Raw genomic sequence first — 24,095 nt, 5'->3', positions numbered from 1 at the left:
GTGAAAAATAAAAAGAGTAAACAGAAAAACTGAGTTTAGTTGCCACAATACAAGTTTTATGGCAGGAGAAGAGAATCTTACTGTCTTTTGTTGTTTTGGGGTCAAAAGAAAAATGCTGTCTTTCCATCCTCTTGGATGTCTTATGGCGTAGTTTAATCTTATGACACTATGAAAGTAATTACCAAGATTGTGAATTTTCTTTGTGTCTGTATGCTTAGCCATTTATATTTTATAGAATACTGAAAGAAGTAGAACCAGGTTATGGAGATCCAGTAGTCAGTAGCAGTCAGAACTGATGAGGCGTAGAAATTGCTGGAGACATGCTGAGTTGCTGTAGGATATACTCTTCCTGCCTGTTTGCTTGCCTCCCCAGATTCTGTTCTCGGCCCTGGGGATACAGCAGTGTGAACTAGGTAGATACAGATCTTCCTTAACATGACGCTTGCATTCTAAAAGGTTTGACAGACTGTAGACTTGAAAACACAGATGGATGCAAAGAAGAAAATAAGATATGGTGACACAGTAAAAAGCAACTAGATTGCTGGGCAGCTAGCTACATAAAATGCGTGGGTCAGGGAAGGCCTCTGAGGAGATAACACTTGAACTGGGACCCATAAGACAAGAAGCAGGTCAGGTACCCAGAACTCTCCAGTAAGAGTATTTCAGGCAGAAGGACTCATGTGTGCAAAGGACTTCTGGCAGGAGTAGTTATGACACAGAAAACAGTTATACAGAGGAGTCTAGAGCATGGGGTTTTAGGAACTCTGGACTTTATTCTAAGTGAGATACATCAGAAGCCGTCAGACGTATTTAAGCAAAAAATGTTTTTAAAGATTTAAATGTTTTTTAAAAATGTTTTAAATGTTTTAACATATCTTTACATATGTTAGCTGTTGTAAAGATAATGTTCTGGGTGTTCTGGGATGGAGCCAAGGGGTAAGGCGGGGAGAGCAGTTAGAACGTTTGTTGTATCAGTCTGCGTGAGAAGTGGTAGTGGCTGGTGTGAGTTCCAGGAGGGTAGGGCCTTCTGTCCGCGTTGTTCCCTGTGCTGCTCGCTCCTGGATCAGTGCTGGTGCGTTCAGGTACACAGTGAACATTGTTGGATCAGAGCCTGGCAGCTGGGGAGATTGGGGAGAAGTGGCGGGATCCAGACTTCTTTCTGAAACGGAATCTGTAGGACTTGCTGGTGAATTGGGTATGGGGTGTAAGGGAAGAGAAGAAATCAAGATGATTTCTAGGTTTTGGTTTGAGAAACAAAGTGAGTGGAAATACAATTAATTGAGAATGAGAACTGTTGGAGAGTCGCAGATAGCAGGGGATAAATCACTGCCTCGTTTGCATAATTATCACGGATATGCTACTAAATATTCAAGTAGCAGGTAGTTGGATATAAGAATCTATAACTGAAGAGGAGAGGTTAGGCTAGAACTATAAATTATGGTGTCAACTAAACAGATTTTAAAACTATAGAAGGGGAAAATTGAGACCATTGCAGAACTTGTTTAAGGAAATGCAGATTGTTGAGTCAAATGACAGAAAAATTGAGTGACAACTGGAGACTGTACTGCTTTCTCATTGTTGAAGTGTCAAAGATTCAGTGGAATCGGATTTGCCTTCATTCAGCAACTAATTTGAGTGCCAGGTGGGGTGACCGACCATCAGTTTGTCTGCGACTGTTCTGGTTTCAACACCAAATGTCCCGCTTTCAAGAAAACCCCTCTGCCTCAGGCAAACCAAGGGTGATCACGCCAGTGCCAGGTGACAAGCCAGCTTGAAACTTGTAATAATATTTGACACAGATGGAGCCACAATTTCAGAGAAGATTATCAGGTTATGGGAAGACTAAATCAAACTTACAGTTTCTGGCTGGCTTTGGACTTGACACCTTGGGACCTGTCTGAAGTGAATGTTTCAGTGTGGCCAGGTTGCAGGAGGAACCAGTGGAGCTGAAACTGAATCTACCACTGAACAAACCTTGGATGGCTTTGAGAGGAAGTAGGAATCTAAGACCTACCCTGAAATTCTCAGCTGTGTGTTAAAATTCTGGGCACTTTGGGGACCATTTGTCTCTGAGGCTGCATTCTTTTTTATGAAAATTCTGAGGAGATTGAGAAAGACTGAGATCCAAACGAGTATGTGACTCATCGGGCCAACTTAGTGGACTGGTTCTCACCAGGAACTATACCCACTCTCCACCCGTGCCCCCATCCTCACCTCAGTAGGGTGAAGTTTTGGAGGAGGGCAGTTTGGGTTGTCTTGGTAACCGGAAGATGTTAATTACAGCATTCAGCAGGCTGGCAGGGCCAGATTTGCTTAACATCTGACAAAGAGAATTATCTCAGCAAAAAAGCTTTGAGAAACATAGGTTTGTTAAATACTAGAGTTCTCTTTGGTGTCTTAAAATGTTACTGGATGGAGTATATTAAGCCTTTAATTTTTTCCTTTAGTGAAAATATAGTGCCATTGATAAAACTTTTTTGCTACAGACACTTTGGCTGTAATCATGTTCTATTAGAACTGGTCCTGAAAAGAATGGAGGGGAGCCTAGCAACAGCAACATCTCTGTCTTATTGGGGGGCCTCTCTGACAGGGGGTCTGAGGCATAATGCTTGTCATGCTATTCTCCATCGCTGTCCATGGTGTTAGCTCTTTCTCAGCATTCCTCCACTAGTAACAGTACGAGATCAGAGCCCTCTATGTTTGAACCAAACGTCGGATTTCTCTTCCCACACTCATCATTAGATATGAGGTGGTTCCTTCTAATGTTGGAAAAGTCACCGTGTTCTAATCTGTGCCAGTTACCATGCAGGCAGTCAGCACAACGGTGGGAACAGTCTCTCTTTACTCAGCCCTTCCACCTGTACAAACGTATGATTTTTGGTCTCTGTTCAGTCTAAGCTCAAGTCAGTTATAGCCTAATGATTAAGATCATGGAGTTTGAATCCTTATTCCAACAATTCTGTAGCATTCAGCAGGTTATTTAACTTCTTGGAGCCTTTGTATTTTTATATAGAAAGTGGAAATTAACCTAATGCCTCTCTTTCAGGGTGGTTGTGAGAATTGCCTGAGATAATGTATATAAAGTGCTTAGCACATGACTAGAACATAAACACAGTAAATGGAAATAGTCTTTTTTGGAGCTATTATGAGTGTTGTGTGGAGCTTGCTGGCCTCTTTCAGCTTTTTGAAAAGTGTTCTCGGGGGACTGGTTTTCACATCTTTATCGAGTAACACCTTGGTCAGTTGATTCTCCTGGGTCTGCCGTCACGAGGAAGATAAGGTTATTCTCAGGTGTGGAGTTCAGTTTAAATGCTTACAATCTGCAGTCTGCCTGCAGAAATTTTAACAAATATTTTATCTCGTTTGTAGTTGGTAGAATTACTGTTGTAATACTACTGCTTCTTACCACCTCACAAACTGATTATGTTTTCACTTAACCTCCTTTCTCATTTTGTAATTTACTGATTTGCATTGTGAGCTTTGTTAGAATGTTTATTGTATCTCAAAGCACTCTGATTACACTACGGGTATTTATGAAATGAATCACTCCGTAAAGAATCGGACTTCTGTTGTTTGGTATTTTCCTTTGTTTGGAACACAGACATATGTATGCTCTTATTAGACTAATGTACATCGGCTCTTATTTCCCTAGTCCTTGGGACAAGTATTACTGTTAACTATCCATAGTTTAGAATCAACCAGGATGTACTTTTTGAAATCTGGCTAGAATTAGTGACCCCTAAATACAGACTTCTAATCATGTAGCTGTTCTCTAAAGACTTGGGTTTGAAAGATTAATGTGACCAGTGATCATTTTGTTTGACCGTATCTCTTTTATCATTATTTTATAGGGAATTTCATAGAAAATAGTACTATCATATACTATTACAGAGGAGTTACGTATTTCCAACTCATAAGACTTTCTCTTATTCCTAAAATATAAATATTTTTCTAAAGGTTCTTTGAACTAATAAAAGGTTCAGCTAACAAGGAAATAAATTTTCTTAATTTTCTGGTTTATATTAGGCATTACCTTTAACTGTATAATTTAGAAGTACCGTATGATGAGAAAACAGAATGATTTTTATATAATATGTATTCTATAGTATTGGCTTCATTTATTTATACACACACATATTCAGGGTCTGGGACAAGTAACACCTGCTTGAGTGTGGTTGGTAGGGCAATAATATGTGTGTAATAATTTCTAGTTTTAGTTCAAACATGTCACCTAAAATATCATATGGTGTGCTTGGGTGTGATATTGTTATTGTTATGTATGTTTTTGTTATGCTTTTGATAAAAGATTTTGAAATAAGGGGTGGTTTTTGTGCCAGACCACCCCTAAGAATATATCTAAGAATGACTGTGAGTATAAAGCAAAGGTTAAATTTTTTTCGAATTTTACACATTCCAGGGAGAAACACATCTTATCTTTCCTAAAAAAGCTTCAGTAGAGCAGCTGCAAAAAATTCGTGACCTCATTGCCATAGAGAGAAATAGCAGATTGGATGGATCAAATAAGAGCCACAAAGTAGAATTATCTCAGCAACCGGCAGCCAGTTCCAGTGCCCAGCTTCCTGCAACACAGTCGTCAAACCCTAGTGGGTTAGCCCAGCATGCGGGGAGCAGTGAGGGGCAGCCATCAAGTCCACCGTCTGCGTCAATGGTAATGTCCCAGTTAAACCTTAACTGTTTTTCTGAAGTGTCAAAACAGCGAGTGTACTTAAATACATTGACTTATTCCTGAATTTTTATCCCAGCTAGTCATAATTCTAATATGTCCACATTTTCCCAGCTCTGAAAAACTGTCAAATTTATAACAAAAGTGAGGGAAATGACTCTATTTTATTTATACTTTTAAATCTTAACTTGTGGTTTATTGCTTCCCACACTAAGTTTTGTTTATTATTTGTAAGTGTACTTGCACTTAAATGCCTTGGCACTTAAAGCAGTTATTCAGATTAGCACAGAACCTAAAACGAAGTGACGAACTTGCTGGCCAGTGGTAGAGCTGTCAGACAGATTGCCTTTACTGCATCGGTACTTCTGACCCGAACTTCACCTGTGGCCGTTCACCGTGGCAGTCATTAGTGCCAGCAGCCTAACCATTATCATTGCCTCAATTCAGTGAAAAATTCGGCTTCTTTAGGTTTAAGGTAAATAAAGCATTAATCTACTGAGAGGAGTGCTAGCAGTTAATGAGGTTTAGTCATTAGCACATATAGATGTATACTTCCGCAGAATTGAAATCCAACTGCTGTTGTCTTACAGGCATTTTTAAATAGATTTTATTTATTTATCTTTAGAGAGGAAGGGAAGGAGAGGAGGAGAGAAATATTAATATATGGTTGCCTCTCATGTGTCCCCTGCTGGGAACTGTCCTGCAACCCAAACATGTGGCCTAACTGGGAATCGAACTGCGATCCTTTGGTTCCCAGGCCTGGGCTCAATCCACGGAGCTACACCAGTCAGGGCCTCTTACAGGCATTCTTGATACACCTGAGTGATCTCCTTTAACAGGAAATTGTCCTTTGTACAAAAATCCCTTGGATGTAGGTCCTTAAGTATTCTTCTCTCAGTGTTCACTGTCAGAAAAATGTTCATGATTTTCTATCGTAATTTATCAGTAGCCAGCTTAAACTCATAGTCTTCCTTTAACTTTTGTAAAACACCTTGTCATTATTCCCCATATAACAGAACTTTATATAGAGAGTCAATTATTAAATCTACTCTTAATTTTCTCCAGCTGAATAACTCCACAGATTTTAACCTCGCCTCCCTGGTAAGCGAATGATTGGCAGTCATTCCTTTCTGTAGAGCTGGGAAGGCCTGAAGCTTGTCTTTAAAAAAAAATGAAGAAAAGCCCAGTTGGTTGGAGTGTTGTCCTGTACCCCAAAAGGTTGTGGGTTCGATCCCCGGTCAGGGCGCATGCCTGGGTTGCAGGTTCAGTCCTCAATTGAGACACACACGGAGGCAAACAGTTGTTTGTCTCACATTGATCTTTTTTCCCCCCTTCCTCTCTCTCTCTTACTGGAAAATACACATATACACATGCACATTTAAAAAAATAAAAGTAAAAATAGTGGTAGGAGCTGGTAGAAGAAGAGACGGTTACTGTTCTCTTTTATAATTCTTCTTGAGTGGTTTCTAAACTTCCTTTCATGGAGGATTAACCCTTATAAGAATATTTCTTTGTGTCTCCATCAAAAAGATAAACAAAATTAACAAACTGTTAACCAGACTCATCAAAAAAAAGAGAGAGGGAACCCAAATAAATAATATCAGAAACAAAAGAGGAAAAGTTAAAATAATTTTGAGAGTATTTCATTGCAATTATAAAAATAATAGTTTTATTAGATAATGATAAATAAAATGATTTAATTTTTAAACTAATCTTACAAGACATCATCTTAGTCTGGATCTGTATATGATCTTTATAAGAGAAGAAATCTCTTTGGACAGAAGATTTCAATGTCCAATTTTTTGTTTGTTAAACCTATTATTTTTGAAGGTAAAATACACCTACATACCTTTCAGTAGATTACTTAAATTACAAGACACATCCTTAAATCAACATTTTTTGCATTCATTATAAATGATGATGGGGTCTATTTTGACACAGAATTATTATGTGGGGAAAAAGGTAAACTCGGAATTCCAAAGTTAAACTCACATGTTGTGTGTATGTGTGTAATTCAGTTTTTCATAGGAAAAATGCACAAAAATAAATATGTTTATTTTTAGCAGGTCTGGAAAGCTATACACAGACATCTTACACATAATTTACTCTGAGTGGTGAAATTATAGGTGATTTCATATTTTTATACCATTCAATATTTTCTGAAATAGTTTTTGCCACATTTATTACTTTTATAAATAGAAAAAGGGAGTTTTGTAAGAAATAAGTTTATTGAGAACTGGCTGGTATGGCTCAGTGGATTGAGTGCTAGCCTGCTAACGGAAGGATCACCGGTTTGATTCCTGGTCAGGGCATATGCCTGGGTTATGGGCCTGGTTGTGGGCAAGGTCCTGATTGCAGGTGTGTGGAAGGCAAGAGATCAGTCTATCTCTTGTACATTGGTGTTTTTCTCCCTCTCTTTCTCCCTCCCTTTCCCTCTATCTAAAAATAAATAAATGAAATCTTAAAAAGAAATACATTTATTGAAGTCACAAATTGATTAAAACTGTCGTTAAAATACAGAACTTTTGTGTGTAAAACAAGTTCTAAATTTAAAAGCCACAAAACTGCAAAGGGTTGTATAAAGGTACGAAGAGGACTAGTAGAATGTAGAAGCGTTGGTTCTTTACAAAAGAAGTGAATTTGCTAATCTCCTTTCGCTGGTTGTATGATTTGACAAAATATGCACATTGTACTTTTTCTTATAAAACAATCTTAAATATATCTCACATTAGAAACCAAAATAATTGGAATCAAGTATGATTAGTGAAGAAAAAATCTTTTTGGTTTAAAAGATACAGATTGCACATTTTAAACTTCCATTTTTATTCCAAATAACTAACTCCCAAGCCATCAAGTGCTGCCTCGTGTACACGGCTGTGTGTGCAGCTGCTGTAATTGCCATGCAATCAGCAAACTTCTATTTTTATGACTTAGCTTTTTTCTGGAGTTGTGCCAATTAATATATAAAGAAACAAGTCAAGAAAATAAACGTTATCGTTCAAGATCGTTTGACTGCCTTTAAAAACCACAATGAATGAGGTAATTTTCAGACTGAAAGTATTAAATTGAAAATAAAAATTCCCTGGATACATTCTTACCCTCTTGGTAAGTGAAAATCTGCACTTAAGGGGGGAAAAAAAAGATGCCACAGTAAATGCCTCATTTTTATAAGAATTCTTTCAAATAAAAATGGAGACTTTTTTTGAATGTTTCTGTAGCAGTTCTAGTAAAGGAGTGTATTTCCCCCTGTTATGAATACCCCAGATTTCTTATCACCAAATCATTCACGTTTCTTTAGTCATCTGTTGAATTCATCATCCCTTCTGTTAATACAGGGAATGCGTCTCCTCAGTAAAGGACAGGACCTTTTCTGTGCCTTTTCCCCTTCTCTTCCATTCCCTCTGGGATCTCACGTGGACTGGGCCCAGTCTTAAGTCTCCTTTTCTTGAGGATTCTTCTCAGTGGCATTTAAACCTTGTTTTGAGGCCAGTTTTCATCAAAGGTTGGATGATTGACATCAGAATAACTTGGACATTCAGATTTCTGGACATAACCCAGACCAGCTGAACCAGAAAGGGAGCAGGAGAATTTGGGACTCTGCATTTTTCACAAGCAGAGTAATGTTTAAGGACCTTTTCTATAAGTTCTCTATGTCAGAAATAAGCCAGCACACAAACACCCCTGGATCCTGCATGTCCTGTACTCCTCATTTCCTCTTGACACTGAATTTTAGGGACTGAGCCCGCTGTGCTCATCACTGCATCTCAGGTAGCAGGTCTTCATATTACGTGCACTATCAGTGAAATGTTTGGGGCCATATCATCTCAGTCTATATTTGTTTATAAATTATATACATCTACTTTTATGCCAAATACTTACTGTGTATATTATAAACAATGTAAAGAGGAGGTTAAAAGTGAGAAGTGTTTATAATTTTTTACAAATATATTGACTATCATTAACAAATGTGAGCATGAATCTATATTTTAAATACTCTCGATAATTTGGAATTTGGGGGGTATCTTTGTAAAATCCCAGTAGGCTTGTGAATTTCTTTTGCTTTAAAATATAGCTGTTGAAGGGCTCATACTAAAACAGCGAAAGGTGTGTTAGCCCCGCAGTTTTCTTGTTTGCATGTACTTGTGTTATTAGTATTAGCGTCAGTGCCTACGGGTCTTTGTAATTGTTTTTTTTAGGCCACTTTGAAAGTTAATTTAGTTAAAACTACATAATATGATCTGTAAGTCCTCTTAACCAGGCACATTTAAACTGCAAAACTTTGAAACACCGTGAGAGTAGAAGCGGGGGTGGACCTTCCAGTGTTTGCCCCTCCACCAGTCCTTTCCTCCCGCGGGACAGCTTCTCTAGCCTGAGAGGGAGCCCCATTAATGGAAATGTTGAATGTCATTATAACAGTGCTCTACATTTTGTACAGAAAATGATGTAAGTACAAGTTCTAATATTCTCTGTTCACATCCCAGTGGACCATTTCGTGCAGCTCCTTTGGGTGCACGTGGCCCACTTTGGGGCACCACTCAGACAAGTCCGTCTCTTACTAACACTTACAAAACTTCTCACTAAGATCGTTGACAAGCTTCTTGCTGCTAAATTCAATGGACTTTTCTTCAGCTCGTTTTTTATCGGTGCATACATAATTTTTACCTCAGTTGATCATTTTCTGGTTTTTCTCCTACTTTAAGTAGTTCAACTGTTGGCCCCCTTGCTCATATCAAAAATCTGTGGATCATTTCTGTGTGCTTTTCTACTTTTCTAACGGCCCCCTGACCCCACAGTTCAGTCACTAAGACTTGTTGATTCTGTTTCCTGAGTTCTTTTTTATATCCATTCACTTTTCTGCCTCCCCCATTTAAGCCGCCAGCTCTCTCAAGAGTTCTGCAGTCCTCCCCATTGGGTCTTCTTATACCTGCTTCTCCACACTACATTCTGGAAACGCTGATCTGATTGTTTTACTCCTTGCCTGAGCCTCTTTCATAGTTTCCCATTGCAATGGAAAGAGGTGGGGAAAATCTAGCTTCTTACCAGCCCAGCTTCGTTCTAGCTTTCTCTTTCTACCATTCCCCCCTTAGTTCTCTATGCTCCGATCTTCTCTCTGATGCTTCACATTATACTAAGCATATCCCCTACACACATGCTCCCCATCTCCCTACACCCTGTTCGGGTCTTTTTCTTCCCCTACATACCAGCTGCTTCTCATCCTTTACATTTTACCACAGATACATAGTGATGGAACTCTAGGGTCAGAACCCTGTTGAAAAGTCTCACTATCCTCATTATTTGCTTTGTAATTCTTATCACACCTATGAATAAATTGTCTATACCATTATATCCCCAGTACTTTGCAAATAATAAAAGCTCATTAAATATTGGACTAAGTAAACATTGTTGTATCAGTGTTTTGTTTCCATATTCACAGACTACTTTGTGAGGATAATGCCCTTGTCTCTTTTGGTCTCTGTTATTTTTGACTTACTGTGGTGGTTCTGTCATTCCTGTTCAGTGCCTCCCCCCAGCCCCTTAGACTGTAAAGCGAGCATGTCTGTCTTGTGCACCCATCCCCAGTGCTCAGTACAGTGCCTGACATTGAAGTAAGTGTTTGGCAATGGCTTTCATTTTTTTCATTAATCTATCGCTACCTTTTAATAGACACATTTAACTCATTCATACTTACTGTAATGACTAACATGTTGGAACTTATTTCTGACATTTCATTTTGTATTTTCTATGTTCTCGCTTTCTTGGCTTTTTTTTTCTTTATTTTTATTTTTTCTATTTTTGTTTTGTCTAAGTGGACTGTGCCAGAAGTAACTATTCTTAGCTTGGGCACTCCTCTTTCCTTTTAGGAATCTAACCATCCTCCAGCACTGTTCAGAGGCACAGGGAGTGACAGGGAGTGACAGGGTGAGGGGGTACAGATGTCTAGGTGTTCCTGCGGAAGGCCCAGTCCAGGCTCCCCCATGCTTACTCCAAGGCCTCTTCCTACTCTGGGGATTCTGTGGCTCCTTTGCCTTAGGGATTATTTTGAGAGCTTTTTAAAATAGTTTTCATAACCACTCCCTGTGGAGGGCATATTGCTGTGATTTCTTCTTTTATTCCATTTGTATTTGCCTTTCCTCTTTAAGAGTAGTACTCTCCTGTGCGAATGCCGAATAGTTTTAAAAACGTATGTTACTTACAGGAGTGTGAAGTGGAAAGGGCTGTCACATGCGTTGCACAGAGCATTGTCTTGATCCGAGCTTGTGGACAAGAACTTACCATACCCCTGTTCCAATATATTCTCAGTGATACACTCGGAGGGAAAAAGGAGTGTACGTCGGACTGTGACTTGCGTACGGCAGTCTCCTAATGCTGATTTTGCAAAGGTTTTGAGCATAATTATCTCAGTAAATCCATACGTTCCTCTGTATGACATCATAGAACCACTGTTTTGTAGTATATGTTATTTCTGTAGCATATGAAGAAAAACTAATTTCAGTGGCTTTTTTTCCTTTTAGGTTACGGCTGGCCCAGTCATTATAAAAGTGCTTCAGGCCAACCTTCAGCATGTGCTGGTTTATGAGAATCCTGCTCTCCAGAAGAAAGCGTTGGCTTGCATTCCAGTCCAAGAGCTAAAAAAGAGATCGCAAGAAAAGTTATCTCAAGCTAGAAAATTGGATAAAGGTAGTGGCTTTACATAACCATTCATTGCTAAAAATGCATCATTGCTCAATAAACAGAAACATGAAATGGTGCCTTTTGCTGTATACATTGTGAATATCTAACCTATTTGTATTGGGACTTTTAAGGAATACAGTAACAGCATAACTTTATTGCATATACCTAGTGGACACGTTTGTTAACATTTAAAAAAACTTTTTACATGAATGTGTATTTCACAGTTTAATCATTATTATGGGTAGGTAAATTTTTTTAGGTATAGTAGAACTGGAGTCCATGGAATATACGATGGCATTATTAGTGAATTTTAATGTAAATCTGACAGAAACCATATTCATAATTAATTCATGTGATTAGACCATTGGCTCACCTCAGTTAATGCAAAGACATTATTTACTAATTAAGAATGTGGATTTTTGAAGCCAGCTGCCTGGGTATAAATTCATTTCTGCCACTACTGTGCATCACTGAGCAAGTAACTGACTCTCTGCCTCAATTTCTTCATTTGAAAATCGAATAGGAATGACAGTTTTAAGAAATAAATGAGATATCACATGTAAATGGCTCTGAACAATGCCTTCCACATCCATCTACCAACAATTAAGTTACTGTTATCATTAATGGTCTTAGGATTTTAGTTATTAAATTATTCCAACATCAGCATTTGACTTTGCATTTCTATGCAGTTGTTTCTTTTCCGGCTGTGAGGACTCAGAGGAGAATGATGATGACAGTGCTGTGTTTCTAGAAGTTCATGTTTAATCTCACAGTCATGACTGTCTTTTTGTTGGAAAACTTTCATGTTACGCAGGAAAAGCTAAATTCTCCCTGCCAGTCAGTTCTCTTCTGTAGATAACCGCTGTTATTTTGTGATATGTTCCTTTTCATCTTTTTCTGTGTTTTTACACTCATTTACAGTTATCTGTAAAAATAGTTTAAATACCATATGATCTCACCTTTAAGTGGAACCTAATAAACAAAACAAACAAGCGAGCAAAATACAACCAGAGACATTAAAATAAAGAAAAAAAATCTGACAGTAACCAGAGGGGAGGTGGGAGGGGATAACAGGGGGGAAGGGTTGTCAAGGAAAGTGTATAAAGGGTACATGGACAAAGCCAAAGGGAGGTGGGTTCAAGGGTGGGAGGTGGGATGGCTGGAATGGGGGGGGTGGAGATGACTGTACTTGAGCAACAGTAAAAAAGAGAGAGAGAGAGACATTGCTTCTCGGCTTTTTGGCTAAGATCATGTGTGAAAGAGAGAGAGAAAAGTAGTTTAAGTTGTGTGGGTTTACATAGTATTTTATCGTCCCGTGCATCCTCAGCTCCTTGGTGTTTTTCATTTACTGTTATGTCTCAGAGATCTTTTTGACACTCCGAGATGTTCTGTGGTATGCGTGATGCTGTTATTGGTACAGTTCCCTGTTGGAGGACACAGAGGTGTTTTACCATTTCTCTCCAGTCTAAATGCTGCTGCAGTGAAGATTGTTGCAAAGCACCCCTCCTGGCATACGTGCACAGATGTTTCCCTGAGACATATATACAAGTGTCACAAGTGTGTGATGTACTTGTTACAGTGGATCCCGGCAAACAGACTTTCAGTTCATACCAGAAGTGTCTGAGGGTATTGGTTTCCACTTAATGAAATTATTGAACTTCTTTTAAGGGCTTCCTGAATTTTTCTGATGGTTTTGTTAGTATTCTTACTTATTTGTAGAAACTCTTCATATATTCTAGGTACTTTTCTTTGTTAAATATGTTACTTTTCCCCCACAATGTTCTCTGTTTAATTTCACTTGGTGTATATTTTGATATATAGAGTTATAAATTTTATAAGTAATTGTTTTTAGTTTACAATATTTGTCTTGGTTAGATAATATTTTTATATAATAATATATAACATAAAATAATTGGGATGAATGAATTATAATAGGGATCTGTTATCTTGATAGGTACCTGTCCCCATGTCATTTGTGGAGCAGTCCATCCTCTTAGAACTGCTTTGAAAGGCTAGCTTTGTTAAACATGATTTATCACCTAGAAGTCTGACTTTCGGAACTCTCTTTTGTCTTGTTGATCTGTTATCTGTTCTTCACCAATATCACAATATTTTAATCATTAGAATTTTGTAATGTGTTTTGGTATAGTGGGCAAACTTATCTCATGGTTACTATTCAAAGTTATATTGACTATTTTGTGCCTTTTTGCTTTCTATATGAATTTTGCATTATTATTTTATAATTTTAATTGGGATTGCATTAAATTTGATTAATTTGTGGAGAATTAACAACTTGAGAATATTGAATTTTCTCATCCAGGAAAATAATGTTTCTGGCCTTTTAATCTTGTCTGTAGTTTTTCCTATAGTCTTTTATTTTGAGATACTTCAAACATAAATACAAGAATAGAGCATAATATATCAGACACCCATAACCAGCATCAGATGTCGTTAGAGCTTAACATTATGCCATACATTTCCTTCATGTATCAATTTTTAAATAAAATTAAATATAGAGATGAGACGCCCTGGATAGGTCTCCTAGATTTTTTCTCTTTCTCCTTTTCTTCATTTCAGAGATACCAGAGCGTTGAATATGGTCAAGAAAAAAATTTTATTTGATGAAGTAGATATGATATCATATGTCATGCTTGCATGCTAGGGTCGTTATACAGTGTAGGCATTGCCATGTCTCTGTGTGTTTTGTGGAGAGTATCCATGGATGGGCTAGGTTGTGTGTTGAAGCGCCGATAGAAAAGCTAATAGGATGGTTTTTAAAGTGTCTGGGATTTTGTGATTTCTGCCTATGATTTTGTGATTGTTTCATATTTACTTACATATATACCCAATACCAAATTTAATGTAGTAATTTTAAAGTATTTTTCCAAGTCAGATTTTTTTTCTTACTTTCTATGTGCTTTGGGATTGATTCCAAACTGACCATAGTTCCCTGAGAGATTGTTATGTCCAGCTGAGGTTAACAAATAATGTCATTTCAAGGGTACAAAGTGACAAACGCCACCCTACTGTTGGAAATGTGCCGTATACTGTTACTGTATTTCAGCCCAGCTCCCATTGGACTGGCATTTATTTCTTGCATCAATATTCTGTTCAAACCTTTTCATCATCTTTCATTTTCATATATTTTAGCTCATATTTGAGAATAAAATATGTGGATACTTTCATGTTTGTCAGCTTTAGCTCTTACTTGGTTCTGTTTCGATTTCTCAGGTACTAATTTAAGTGATGAGGATTTTCTTTTGCTGGAGCTTTTACACTGGTTTAAGGAAGAATTTTTTCAATGGGTGGATGACATTTCGTGCAGCAAGTGTGGTGGCAAGACTAAGTCTAGAGGTGAAGCATTATTTCCCAATGATGATGAGCTAAAGTGGGGTGCAGACAGGGTAGAAGATCATCACTGTGACGCGTGCCAGCTCAGCAGTCGGTTCCCGAGGTGGGTATCCCTGGACAGTAAAATCAGAGCAATCACTGAATGGAATGGGTAGGAGAGAACTTTGATTAAGTGGCCTTTTTAATTTTCATTTCAGATTTTAGGACAGGGACCAACAGACTATGACTGGCAGGCCAAATCCAGCGCACGTCATATTTCTGTCAATAAAATTTTATTGGAGCACATCCATACTGACTTGTTTGTGTGTCCAGCCTGCGGCCCACGGGTGCCAGGCAGCCCAGGGTGGCTGTGAATGCAGCCCAGCACAAAATCAGAAACTTACTTAAAGCATTAGGAGTTTTTTTTTGTGATTGTGTGTCACAATGTATTCACTGTGTGGCTTAAGACAACTCTTCTTCTTCCAGTGCGGCCCAGAGACACCGGAAGGTTGGACTCCCCTGTAACTGTTTTTACATTGCAGTGGCAGAGTCGAATACTGAAAACGGATCAGATGGCCTGTAAAGTCTAAAATAATTACTGTCAGTCTTTTTATAGGAAAAGTTTTTTGAAACTTGTTCTTGAATAGAAATTGAGTATAGTCCTAGCACATTTAATACTGTTAACCTTGTATTGTTCTTTTAATACATAAATTTCTATGTTCTGATAACTGTAATAATAATACTTGATAGAATATAAAAATAATGCTAGTGATAGTAACAGTACCGATAATTGTGGTGGTGAATACAATGCTGTACTTAATCATCAGATGGTTATGTGGAAGACAAAAGTGAAGTAACATCGTGTGTGTGTGTGTGTGTGTGTGTGTGTGTGTGTTTAATTACAGACATTTATTTTAATTAGGTGCCTTTCCTGCCCAGCCTAACCTACTTTCATATCTCTAAATTTTAAACTAGGGAAATTTGAAGTTTTCAATTAATTTTTCTATTAATTTATAAGCCTGTTATCAGATTTTCTTAATTGGCAATACTTGCAAAGCTTGTATGTATCATCAGGCAAGAAAAGATATGTGTTTAAAATAGCTAATTTTGTGTGCTTAGGGACTCTATTCTGTCCTAACTGGGAACCGTCCCTGTGATTATACAGACTATAGGATAAACAAAACCCAGTATCCAATAATTAACTAGAATTTGTGCAAGTTATTTCTTTATTCAGCATACATTTGCACAGCATACTTTGCAAAGATTTGAAGATAAAAGATACATAATCAAATTCCCCTCAAAAATTCTTTCTAGGCGATTGAATATAAACTGATAATGCAGTATAGAGGGACACAGGCCAACAAAGATATGTATACAGTGCTGTTTTTTCGTTCTGAACCGTGCTTGATTTCCTGTTAGCTGCTCTCTGTATAGGGCTGGGGTGGTGAGCACTATTAATCAGGGGCTGAGCTGGTCCTTCTACTCAGCACAAGTGTTACACAGAAGATGGTGATATAGGATGTTCGAATTCTGCTGTTTGACTTCTTAATGTAAATTTATAACTTTTTTCAATGACTTAATTACCTAAATTATAAATCAATTTAACTTATTTTAAGCAAGAGCACCTGCTTAAGACAAACTTGTCACTGCAGAGCCAGTTCATTACTGCAATCGTGTCCTTCCCTCCCAGGCTCAAGGCCAGCACTTCTGCGCTGCTGGGGCACTTGTCCTGCTTGGCTTTATCTATCAGGTCAAAATCCTTCTCAACACAAATGCAAAATTTACTGTTCTCCAGTTTTGTGGTAATTTTTTAATTGGAGACATAGCAAACGTCTTTCAAAAAACAACCTCCAAATTAACAAGCACCACATTAATTCAGAAAAATTAAATTTCAATCAGAATGATTATTAGACACACAAATAGTATTTTAAGTAAAACTGTGTTCAGCTAAACTTTAAGAGCTTTATTGAGTAGTCTGCTCAAGTTGTTCACCTTTTAAATACAATGAGGTGATTGTACTACTTGTTAGGGAAATACTGATGCTCAAAGCAGATTCTTGAAGAATCGTTTTCCCCGGGCAGGTCCTGTCTGTCCTTCAGGACCAGCTCAAACAGAAACCCTCTTCCCCAGCCACTGTCCCGTGATGCTCACCTGACCTGTATGGTCTGGACCACGTTCTGCTGTGGATGCGAGTTGTGTTCATTCCTTCTCCCTCTGAGGACTGTCAGCTCCTTGAAGGCTGCACCACTGTGGAATCATTTTTACCAAGGATTCTAGTGCACTGCCTCGTGTGCTTCTAGGCTCTTTAATTATTACTAGTATGAAATTAGAAATATTACTGCTTAGCACAGAGGTGATATAAATTCATTAGAATTCTTATTTTGGATAGTGAATCAAAACTTTTGTTGTCGTTGTTTAAATCCAGGTACAATAACCCTGAGAAACTTTTGGAAACGAGATGTGGACGATGTGGCGAGTGGGCCAATTGTTTTACACTGTGCTGCCGAGCCTTAGGGTTTGAAGCTCGCTATGTTTGGGATTACACAGGTACAGCACTGGTTGGGCAGAGAGTCGTAGGGCTTTGCAGATTTAAGGAGTGGGATTTACAGTCTAGGCTTGTTATTCTCTGCCTGTTACTTTCTGGCCTTGTCAGTCTGAGCTTCCACTTGCCTTTGGTGAGATAACAGTAATACCGACCTAATTGGTTCTTTGTGAGGATCACAAGATTTTTGCAGCACTCCTAGCATTTTGCTTAGTGCTTTGCACTATAAACATTCTTCCCATGACATTTTTAGTGATAGTGTTTCTATGTAGATAAGAACATGTGTAGTAATGTGCTATAGAAATCTTCCTTTTGTAGGGATTAGCATAAAAGATTTAATAATCTTAATATACAAAAAGTAATAAAAGCCATTGAAATTTATATTGTCCTTGTTTAGAAATGACTCACTGTCCCCTACATGTGAAAAAGTTGTCTCCCTTGTTCTTAATATTTTACTTGTGTTTCATTGTTGTTGTTGTTTTTTAAATAATAACATTAAACCTTCACTTAATAGTTACTGTTCTATTACAGTCAAATATAGAACATCAATAACCAGAGATCCTCTGTTGGACCACCGTCTGGTCCTGGATCTTCAAGGTCAAGAAAGACTGCCATTTCCGAAAGTGGCATTAACTTCTTTATATTAGCAAACTGATCCCTCTGTTTTTTATGCTGTTGTTCAGTTCAGTGTGTTCACCTTTCCGAAAGTCATGGCTCACATTATTTTTAATTAAGCCTGAAACTGACTCCAGAAACATTTTCAAAGATTGCAAAGAGACAGAGAAAACAGATGTTCTAAGGTATTGTGTTCCACAAAATGTTCAGTCTTATTAAGTAAAATTTAGAATATTACGAATAACTTTATTATATGATTCTTAGGAGTTTGTATATAGTTTCTGGATGTCATTCTGGTTTTATAAACTTAACTTTTTTCCCCGTTCTCCCTGTTGCTTTCTTGTCTCTCCCTCGGGTAGACCATGTCTGGACAGAAGTCTACTCTCCTGCTCAGCAGCGGTGGCTCCACTGTGACGCGTGTGAGGATGTCTGTGACAAGCCACTCCTCTATGAAATGGGATGGGGCAAGAAGCTTTCTTATGTCTTAGCATTTTCGAAAGATGAGGTAGGGCATAAGAGAAAAAAAATTTTTTCTAAGAATAAAATACAATTTTCTGACAGCTTTTGAAAGTATAATTGACATGAGAAAAGTGGCATGTATTTAAAGTGTACCATTTATTAAATTGTGTCATTTATATATATACCTATGAAATTACATTTACAAAATCAAGATAGTTAACATATCCACTGTCCTTGGAAGTTTCCATATGTCCCTTTGTTATCCCTATTTCTTGTCCCTGTCCAAGCAACCACAGGTCTGCTTTCTGTCATTATAGCTTAATCTACATTTCTAGAGTTTTACGTAAATGGAATCATATAATATATAGATGGTCCTACTTATGACTATCAGGTTAACGATAGTTGGTCTTAAAATTTTTTCAACTTTATGATGGTGCAAAAGCAATGCGCATTCAGTAGAAACTGCACTTCAATTTTGGAATTTTGATATTTTTCTGGACTAGTGATATGTGGTACCATACTCTCAGCATGCTGGGCAGTGGCAGTGACCCACCGCTCCCAGTACTATATTCAGTCAGTCACGGGGTAATAACCAGTACCCTACAGTGTACTAGTATTAAGTGTGTTTTCAACTTACGATACTTTCAACTTATGATAGATTCACTGGGGTGTAACCCCATCATAAGTTAAGGAGCATCTATATCCTCTTTTTGGTGAGGTGAGGAGGAGAGTCTAGTTTCTTTTACTCACTGTAATTATTTTGCAATTCATTCATGTGTTTTCATGTATCAGTGGTTCTTTTTATTGCTGAGAAGTATCTCATTATATGGATGTACCTTAATTTGTTAATCTAGGCACCTGTTGATGGACGTATTTGGTACTTCCCCATTTTTTATTATTTCAAATAAAGCTGTTACGTACATTCAACACAAGTGTTTACATGGCTATGTGCTTTTTCTCCTTTGGTACATTCCTAGCAGGAGAATGGCTAGGCCATATGGTAGGTGCACATTTAGCTTTTTAAGCAACTCCTCTGCTGCTTCCCAAAGTGCTGGTGCCACTTTACGTTCTCACCAGCAGCATGTGCGAGTTCCCAGTTTCTCCACGTCTTTGCTAACTAACATTTTTTATGGTCTCATTCTTTCATTTTAGGCTTTTTACTAGATGTGTAGTGGTATCTCGTGGTTTTCATTTGCACTTCTCCACAATCCTGAGCATCTGTGTATGTGCTTATTTGCCACCTATGTGTCCTCTTTGCCCATTTTTAAATGGGATTTTTTTATTACTGAGTTTCGAAAGCTCCTTACATATTCTGAATGCAAGTCCTTTATTAGATATATGCTTTGCAAAAAATGTTTTCCTTATTTGTGGCTTATTATTTCATTTCCTCATGACTTTTGAAGAAAAGAAATCAGTGAAGTTCAGTTTATGGATTTGCTCTTTTCTGGATCATGCTCTTTGATGTTGTATCTAAGAAATATTTGCCCAAGACAATGATACTCTCCTTGGTTTTATTTTATAAGTTTTATACTTTTAATTTTGCACGTTTATTTTGTATGTATTCCAAGTGATGGATTGAAATTCATTGTTTTACATGCAAATAACAAATTGTTCTAGCTTTTATTGAAAGGATTATCTTTTCTCATTCGAATTGCTTTTGCAACTTTGTCAGAAATCAGTTTTATAATATAAATTTTAGACACTAAAAAATAGAAAAAAAATTTATTTGTTGAATTTTGTGAAATTTATAGATAAGTTTTAAAAAGCCTAAATATTATGAAAACTTCACTTTATCACAGTCCCTTTCTTGGAAGTGTGCCCATTAGAAAAGGAATTTAAAAAGTAGCAGGTTGTCCAGTGTTTTTCCACAGGTTTTTAAACTTTAAACAAAGAATAGCACTTAAAATTTTATATTTAGGAATTACATTCTAGGTATAGGTATTTAAGGTTGATGGCTGTAATCTTCTTAAATATTTGTGTTCTGTAATTTGAGGTGGTTGATGTCACTTGGCGATATTCTTGTAAACATGAAGAGGTAATCTCCAGAAGAACTCAGATTAAAGAAGAATTACTTCGAGAAACTATTAATGAGCTTAATAAGCAGGTAGGTGGTGGGCATTTGTCATTTTTGAGAGGACATTTGAAATTTTTTGTATAATCAAGAGCCAACTTTTAACCCATTGAAAATTTTAAAGTCGTAGCATGGTTTTGCAAGCAAAAATATTTTATACAATAAATGTCTTTTCATTGAAAAGTTTCATGACCTATTTTAAATATTGTACTTTTTTACATTACATTGTCATATCTCTTAAAATTCAGTGAAATAAAATTTCAGTATATGTAACACTTGACAAAAAGGATGTTGTTTTATTTAAGTAATTGTGTCTTGAATGTAATTACATACAAACACACTTATTCAAGTATGGAAATTTCTAAAACAAGGCACGGGAAATTGTTGACAATGACTCCTCCAAGAAGACCCAGGGTCCATCCAGGGAAGATTACTTTTTTATTTTCTATTCCTTTGGTAGCATTGAGATTTTTTGCTATATATTTGTATGCTGGTTTTTTAAAAATAATTTAAAAATCAATTTTGCTGCTGGAAGACAGTTAGAATATGGGCGGATCGCCTTAATGCAGGCAGTGATTGAGGTTCAGTCTATTTATAATCTCACCCTATTTCTAATGTGTAGCCCATCAGAGATCCCAAGCTGAAAACCTGGAGAATTTTCGGAAGCCCTTCCCCTCGGAAGGCTCTGGACTCCAATTATTTACTTGCCAGCACTTTCTTTCTGCTAAAAATTCTGCTTTGGTTTTTCAGCACTTTAGCCTCCATTTCATGCTTGCTTTCTCAGCCTCTCCTCATTTCAGTTAATAATTGGCCAGTGCCTGGAAGGGAAAAGAGGTGCAGTATTGGTTTACCTCAATTTATTTCTTGGGATCTTGGTTTCTTTGGTTCCGGCTGTGTAGGTAGATTTCTGTTGCATTTGAACAGGTCTTTGTGCATGTGTATCTGCGTGTGTGTTTTCCCACTTTTCCAGCTGTTCTCAGTAGGACAGGGGTCTGACATGAGCTAGTTTGTCGTGGCCATCACTAGAGTTTCCCACCTTTATTTTAAACCTAGGACAGTAAAGGTCATGGAGATTTGGATATGGGTATGAGAATAAAGTTTCTAAAATTCTTTTGAATTTTCTAGTGTCCATTTTATTTTTCAAATAATTATACATGTGAAAATAAAGTTTCTTACTTCTTTTAAGATTCCCTTAAATACAAATGTTTTAAGTATATTCTTACTTAGAGATGGACCTCTACACTTTTCTAATCTTAATGACTTCTTTTTAAAACGTGAATTGCAGAGGCAAATGTCTTTGTCAGAAAACAGAAGAAAAGAACTTCTCCAGAGAATAATTGTGGAGCTTGTTGAATTTATATCTCCCAAAACCCCTAAACCTGGAGAACTTGGAGGAAGAATATCTGGGTCAGTGGCCTGGAGAGTAGCCCGAGGTGAAATGGGTCTAGAGGTATATAATTCATTATAGCATGATAACCTCCTCACTTTCCTGCTTCTTACACTGCCCTCTTTACTATTACAAAATGCATTGGCCATCACCTTTCAATTAAGTTTTCAATATAATTACTAAAAAATATAAATATTTAGACTGGCCAGATTGGTTAGTTGTTTGGAGCTTTAACCTGTACACCAAAAGGTTTTGGACTCGGTTCCAGGTCAGGGCACACACTTCGGTTGTGGATTTGATCCCAATCGGAGCTCTTATGGAAGGCAACCAAACCGATGGATGTTTCTCTCTCTCTCTCTCTTTCTCTCTCTCTCTCCCCCCCTCCCGCCACTTTCTCTTTCTCCCCCCACCTCCTCCCTCTAAAATCAATAAACGTATCCTTGGGTAAGGATTTTTTAAAGAGTTAGTCTATAATCAAATATAGAGTTAGCAAAACATCTTAACATAGGATTTTCCTAATTACCTATATAAATTTTGAGTATAGTATAACTTTTACTGAAGTATATACAGAAAAATGCACAGATTATAAGTGTACAGCGGAACAAATTTTCACAAATCGAGTAGCTGTGTAACCACCAACCAGAATAAAATAGAGCATCAGAAGCTCAGAAACTATGAGCTTCTATGAGCTTCCTTTTAGTCACTGCCTTCTACCCCCAGAGTAACCATTATGGTTTCTGATGAGTCTTGCCTGTTACTGTGCTTTACGTCAGTAAACATATGTATGTGCCTTTTTTCAAATGGCTTCTTTATCTCAGCATCAGGGAATCATACTTGCTGCTGCGTGTTTATGGAGTGCTTATTCTCATTGCTGTGTAATACTCCCTCATATGAATTTCTGTATAATTTATCCATGCAACTCTTGATGGGTACTTGGGTTGTTTCAGCTTTTGGCTCTTAAAAATTGTGCTGTGAACATTCATACACATGTTTTCAGTAAATGTATTGACACATTTCAGTTAGGTATATACTAGGTACATGGTCGGAATTGCAAGGTAACAGAGTAAGAGCACGTTCAGCTCTCGCAGAGACTGCCAGGTTTCCAACGTGGTGGTGCCAGTGTACACTCTCACCAGCAGTATATGAGATTTTTTCACATCTTTACATATAGTTGGTATACTCCTTTTCACTTTAGCAGTTCTGGCAGTGTATAGTATTAGTATGTCATGATTTTAATTTGCATTTTGGTGATGACTAATGAGGTTGGATTCCTGTTCTTTAAATTTTCAGATATTGTTTGGGAAGTGCTCAAAATAAGATTTTAATGCATTTAAAAGAGTTCTGTTTTACCTTTTTTCCCCACGTGAAAATTTTACAGTGGGAAAATAACAAAATTTGGGTAATTCCTCTGATTAAAGTGTTTCTGTCTTGTTACATACTTGTATATATGTGGTATTGGCTAGAAATTATTATTGCTGTTGTGATTGCTATTATATTGTCAAACTTATTTTAAGATATCTCTTGATTAATCTCCCAAAATTGAATAATGAACAATGTAAGTATAATGTCTATAATTAGAGGCCAGGGGAAAAGCTCTGTAATAGACATTAAGAAAGTACCATAGACTGTCCCTTGTCCATCAGGAGTCCACAGTTGACTCACTAGAAAGTATTTTATATGAAGGTCTAAGATTATGCATCATGAAAAATGCGTGAGAGGAAAAGAATCCATCATGGTATCCGTATCAACAGTTCTTAACAAATTAAAGTTTTTTATCTACTTTTTCTAAATTTGCCACTGTTGCATTTCATTTCTCCAGTAAAGAAATATATCCTAAAGGAGGAAACTATTCCCAGGCACTTCGTTTGCTTTGTAATTTATCCCAGCATCTTTAGCAGGCAGTTGAAAGTGTTGGTTCAGCCATAGAATTACAAGATCTAAATTCAACGAATAATTCATATCACTGCTGATGCAGTGCAAGTTACAAATGTAAATCGAAATGAAGCCAGTTTAAAAGAGCTCATTTAATTCACAGCTGTGATCAATTTAAAACATTGACATTATTTAGGTCTTCATTTCTTTTTCTTTTTTTGGATGGGTGTGCTTCCTCTTGTGTAGCCTATAAGCTTAAACTTTAAAAATATGAATGGGGTCATGGGCTTAGATTGTTTCCCCTTTTCAAATTCTTTTCTAAATTTCTCAATTGTGGGAGACCATATTAGGGCCATGGATTTAAAATGTCATTTTCTTCTTCGGAAAAAGATGTTTATTTTAAACGTAAGTTGAAAAATGTCAGTCCTAAAAATATTATGAAACTATGCCTTGAAATGAGTTG

The 24,095-nt window shown here is 37.2% G+C and overlaps 1 protein-coding gene across 4 annotated transcripts in view; it reads left to right on the top strand.

Annotated features, from left to right (window-relative positions):
• The window catches only part of NGLY1 (N-glycanase 1), a 43,738-nt gene that overhangs the window by 8,606 nt on the left and 11,037 nt on the right, over nt 1-24,095 (top strand). For 2 of the 4 annotated variants that reach the window (XM_037070860.1, XM_037070863.1), the window contains exons 3-9: nt 4,418-4,669; nt 11,197-11,362; nt 14,588-14,810; nt 17,112-17,233; nt 18,203-18,348; nt 20,296-20,406; nt 21,659-21,823. In XM_037070860.1, coding sequence (XP_036926755.1) covers nt 4,418-4,669; nt 11,197-11,362; nt 14,588-14,810; nt 17,112-17,233; nt 18,203-18,348; nt 20,296-20,406; nt 21,659-21,823 — 1,185 coding nt within the window. The remainder of the gene's footprint in view (nt 1-4,417; nt 4,670-11,196; nt 11,363-14,587; nt 14,811-17,111; nt 17,234-18,202; nt 18,349-20,295; nt 20,407-21,658; nt 21,824-24,095) is intronic. The other 2 variants (XM_037070861.1, XM_037070862.1) reach the window with 2 other exon arrangements.

Source organism: Sturnira hondurensis, unplaced genomic scaffold (assembly GCF_014824575.4).
Source record: "Sturnira hondurensis isolate 20B ecotype Veracruz unplaced genomic scaffold, ASM1482457v3 Scaffold0019006, whole genome shotgun sequence".
NCBI lineage: Eukaryota > Metazoa > Chordata > Mammalia > Chiroptera > Phyllostomidae > Sturnira > Sturnira hondurensis.
This window is presented reverse-complemented; position numbering and strand designations above follow the sequence as displayed.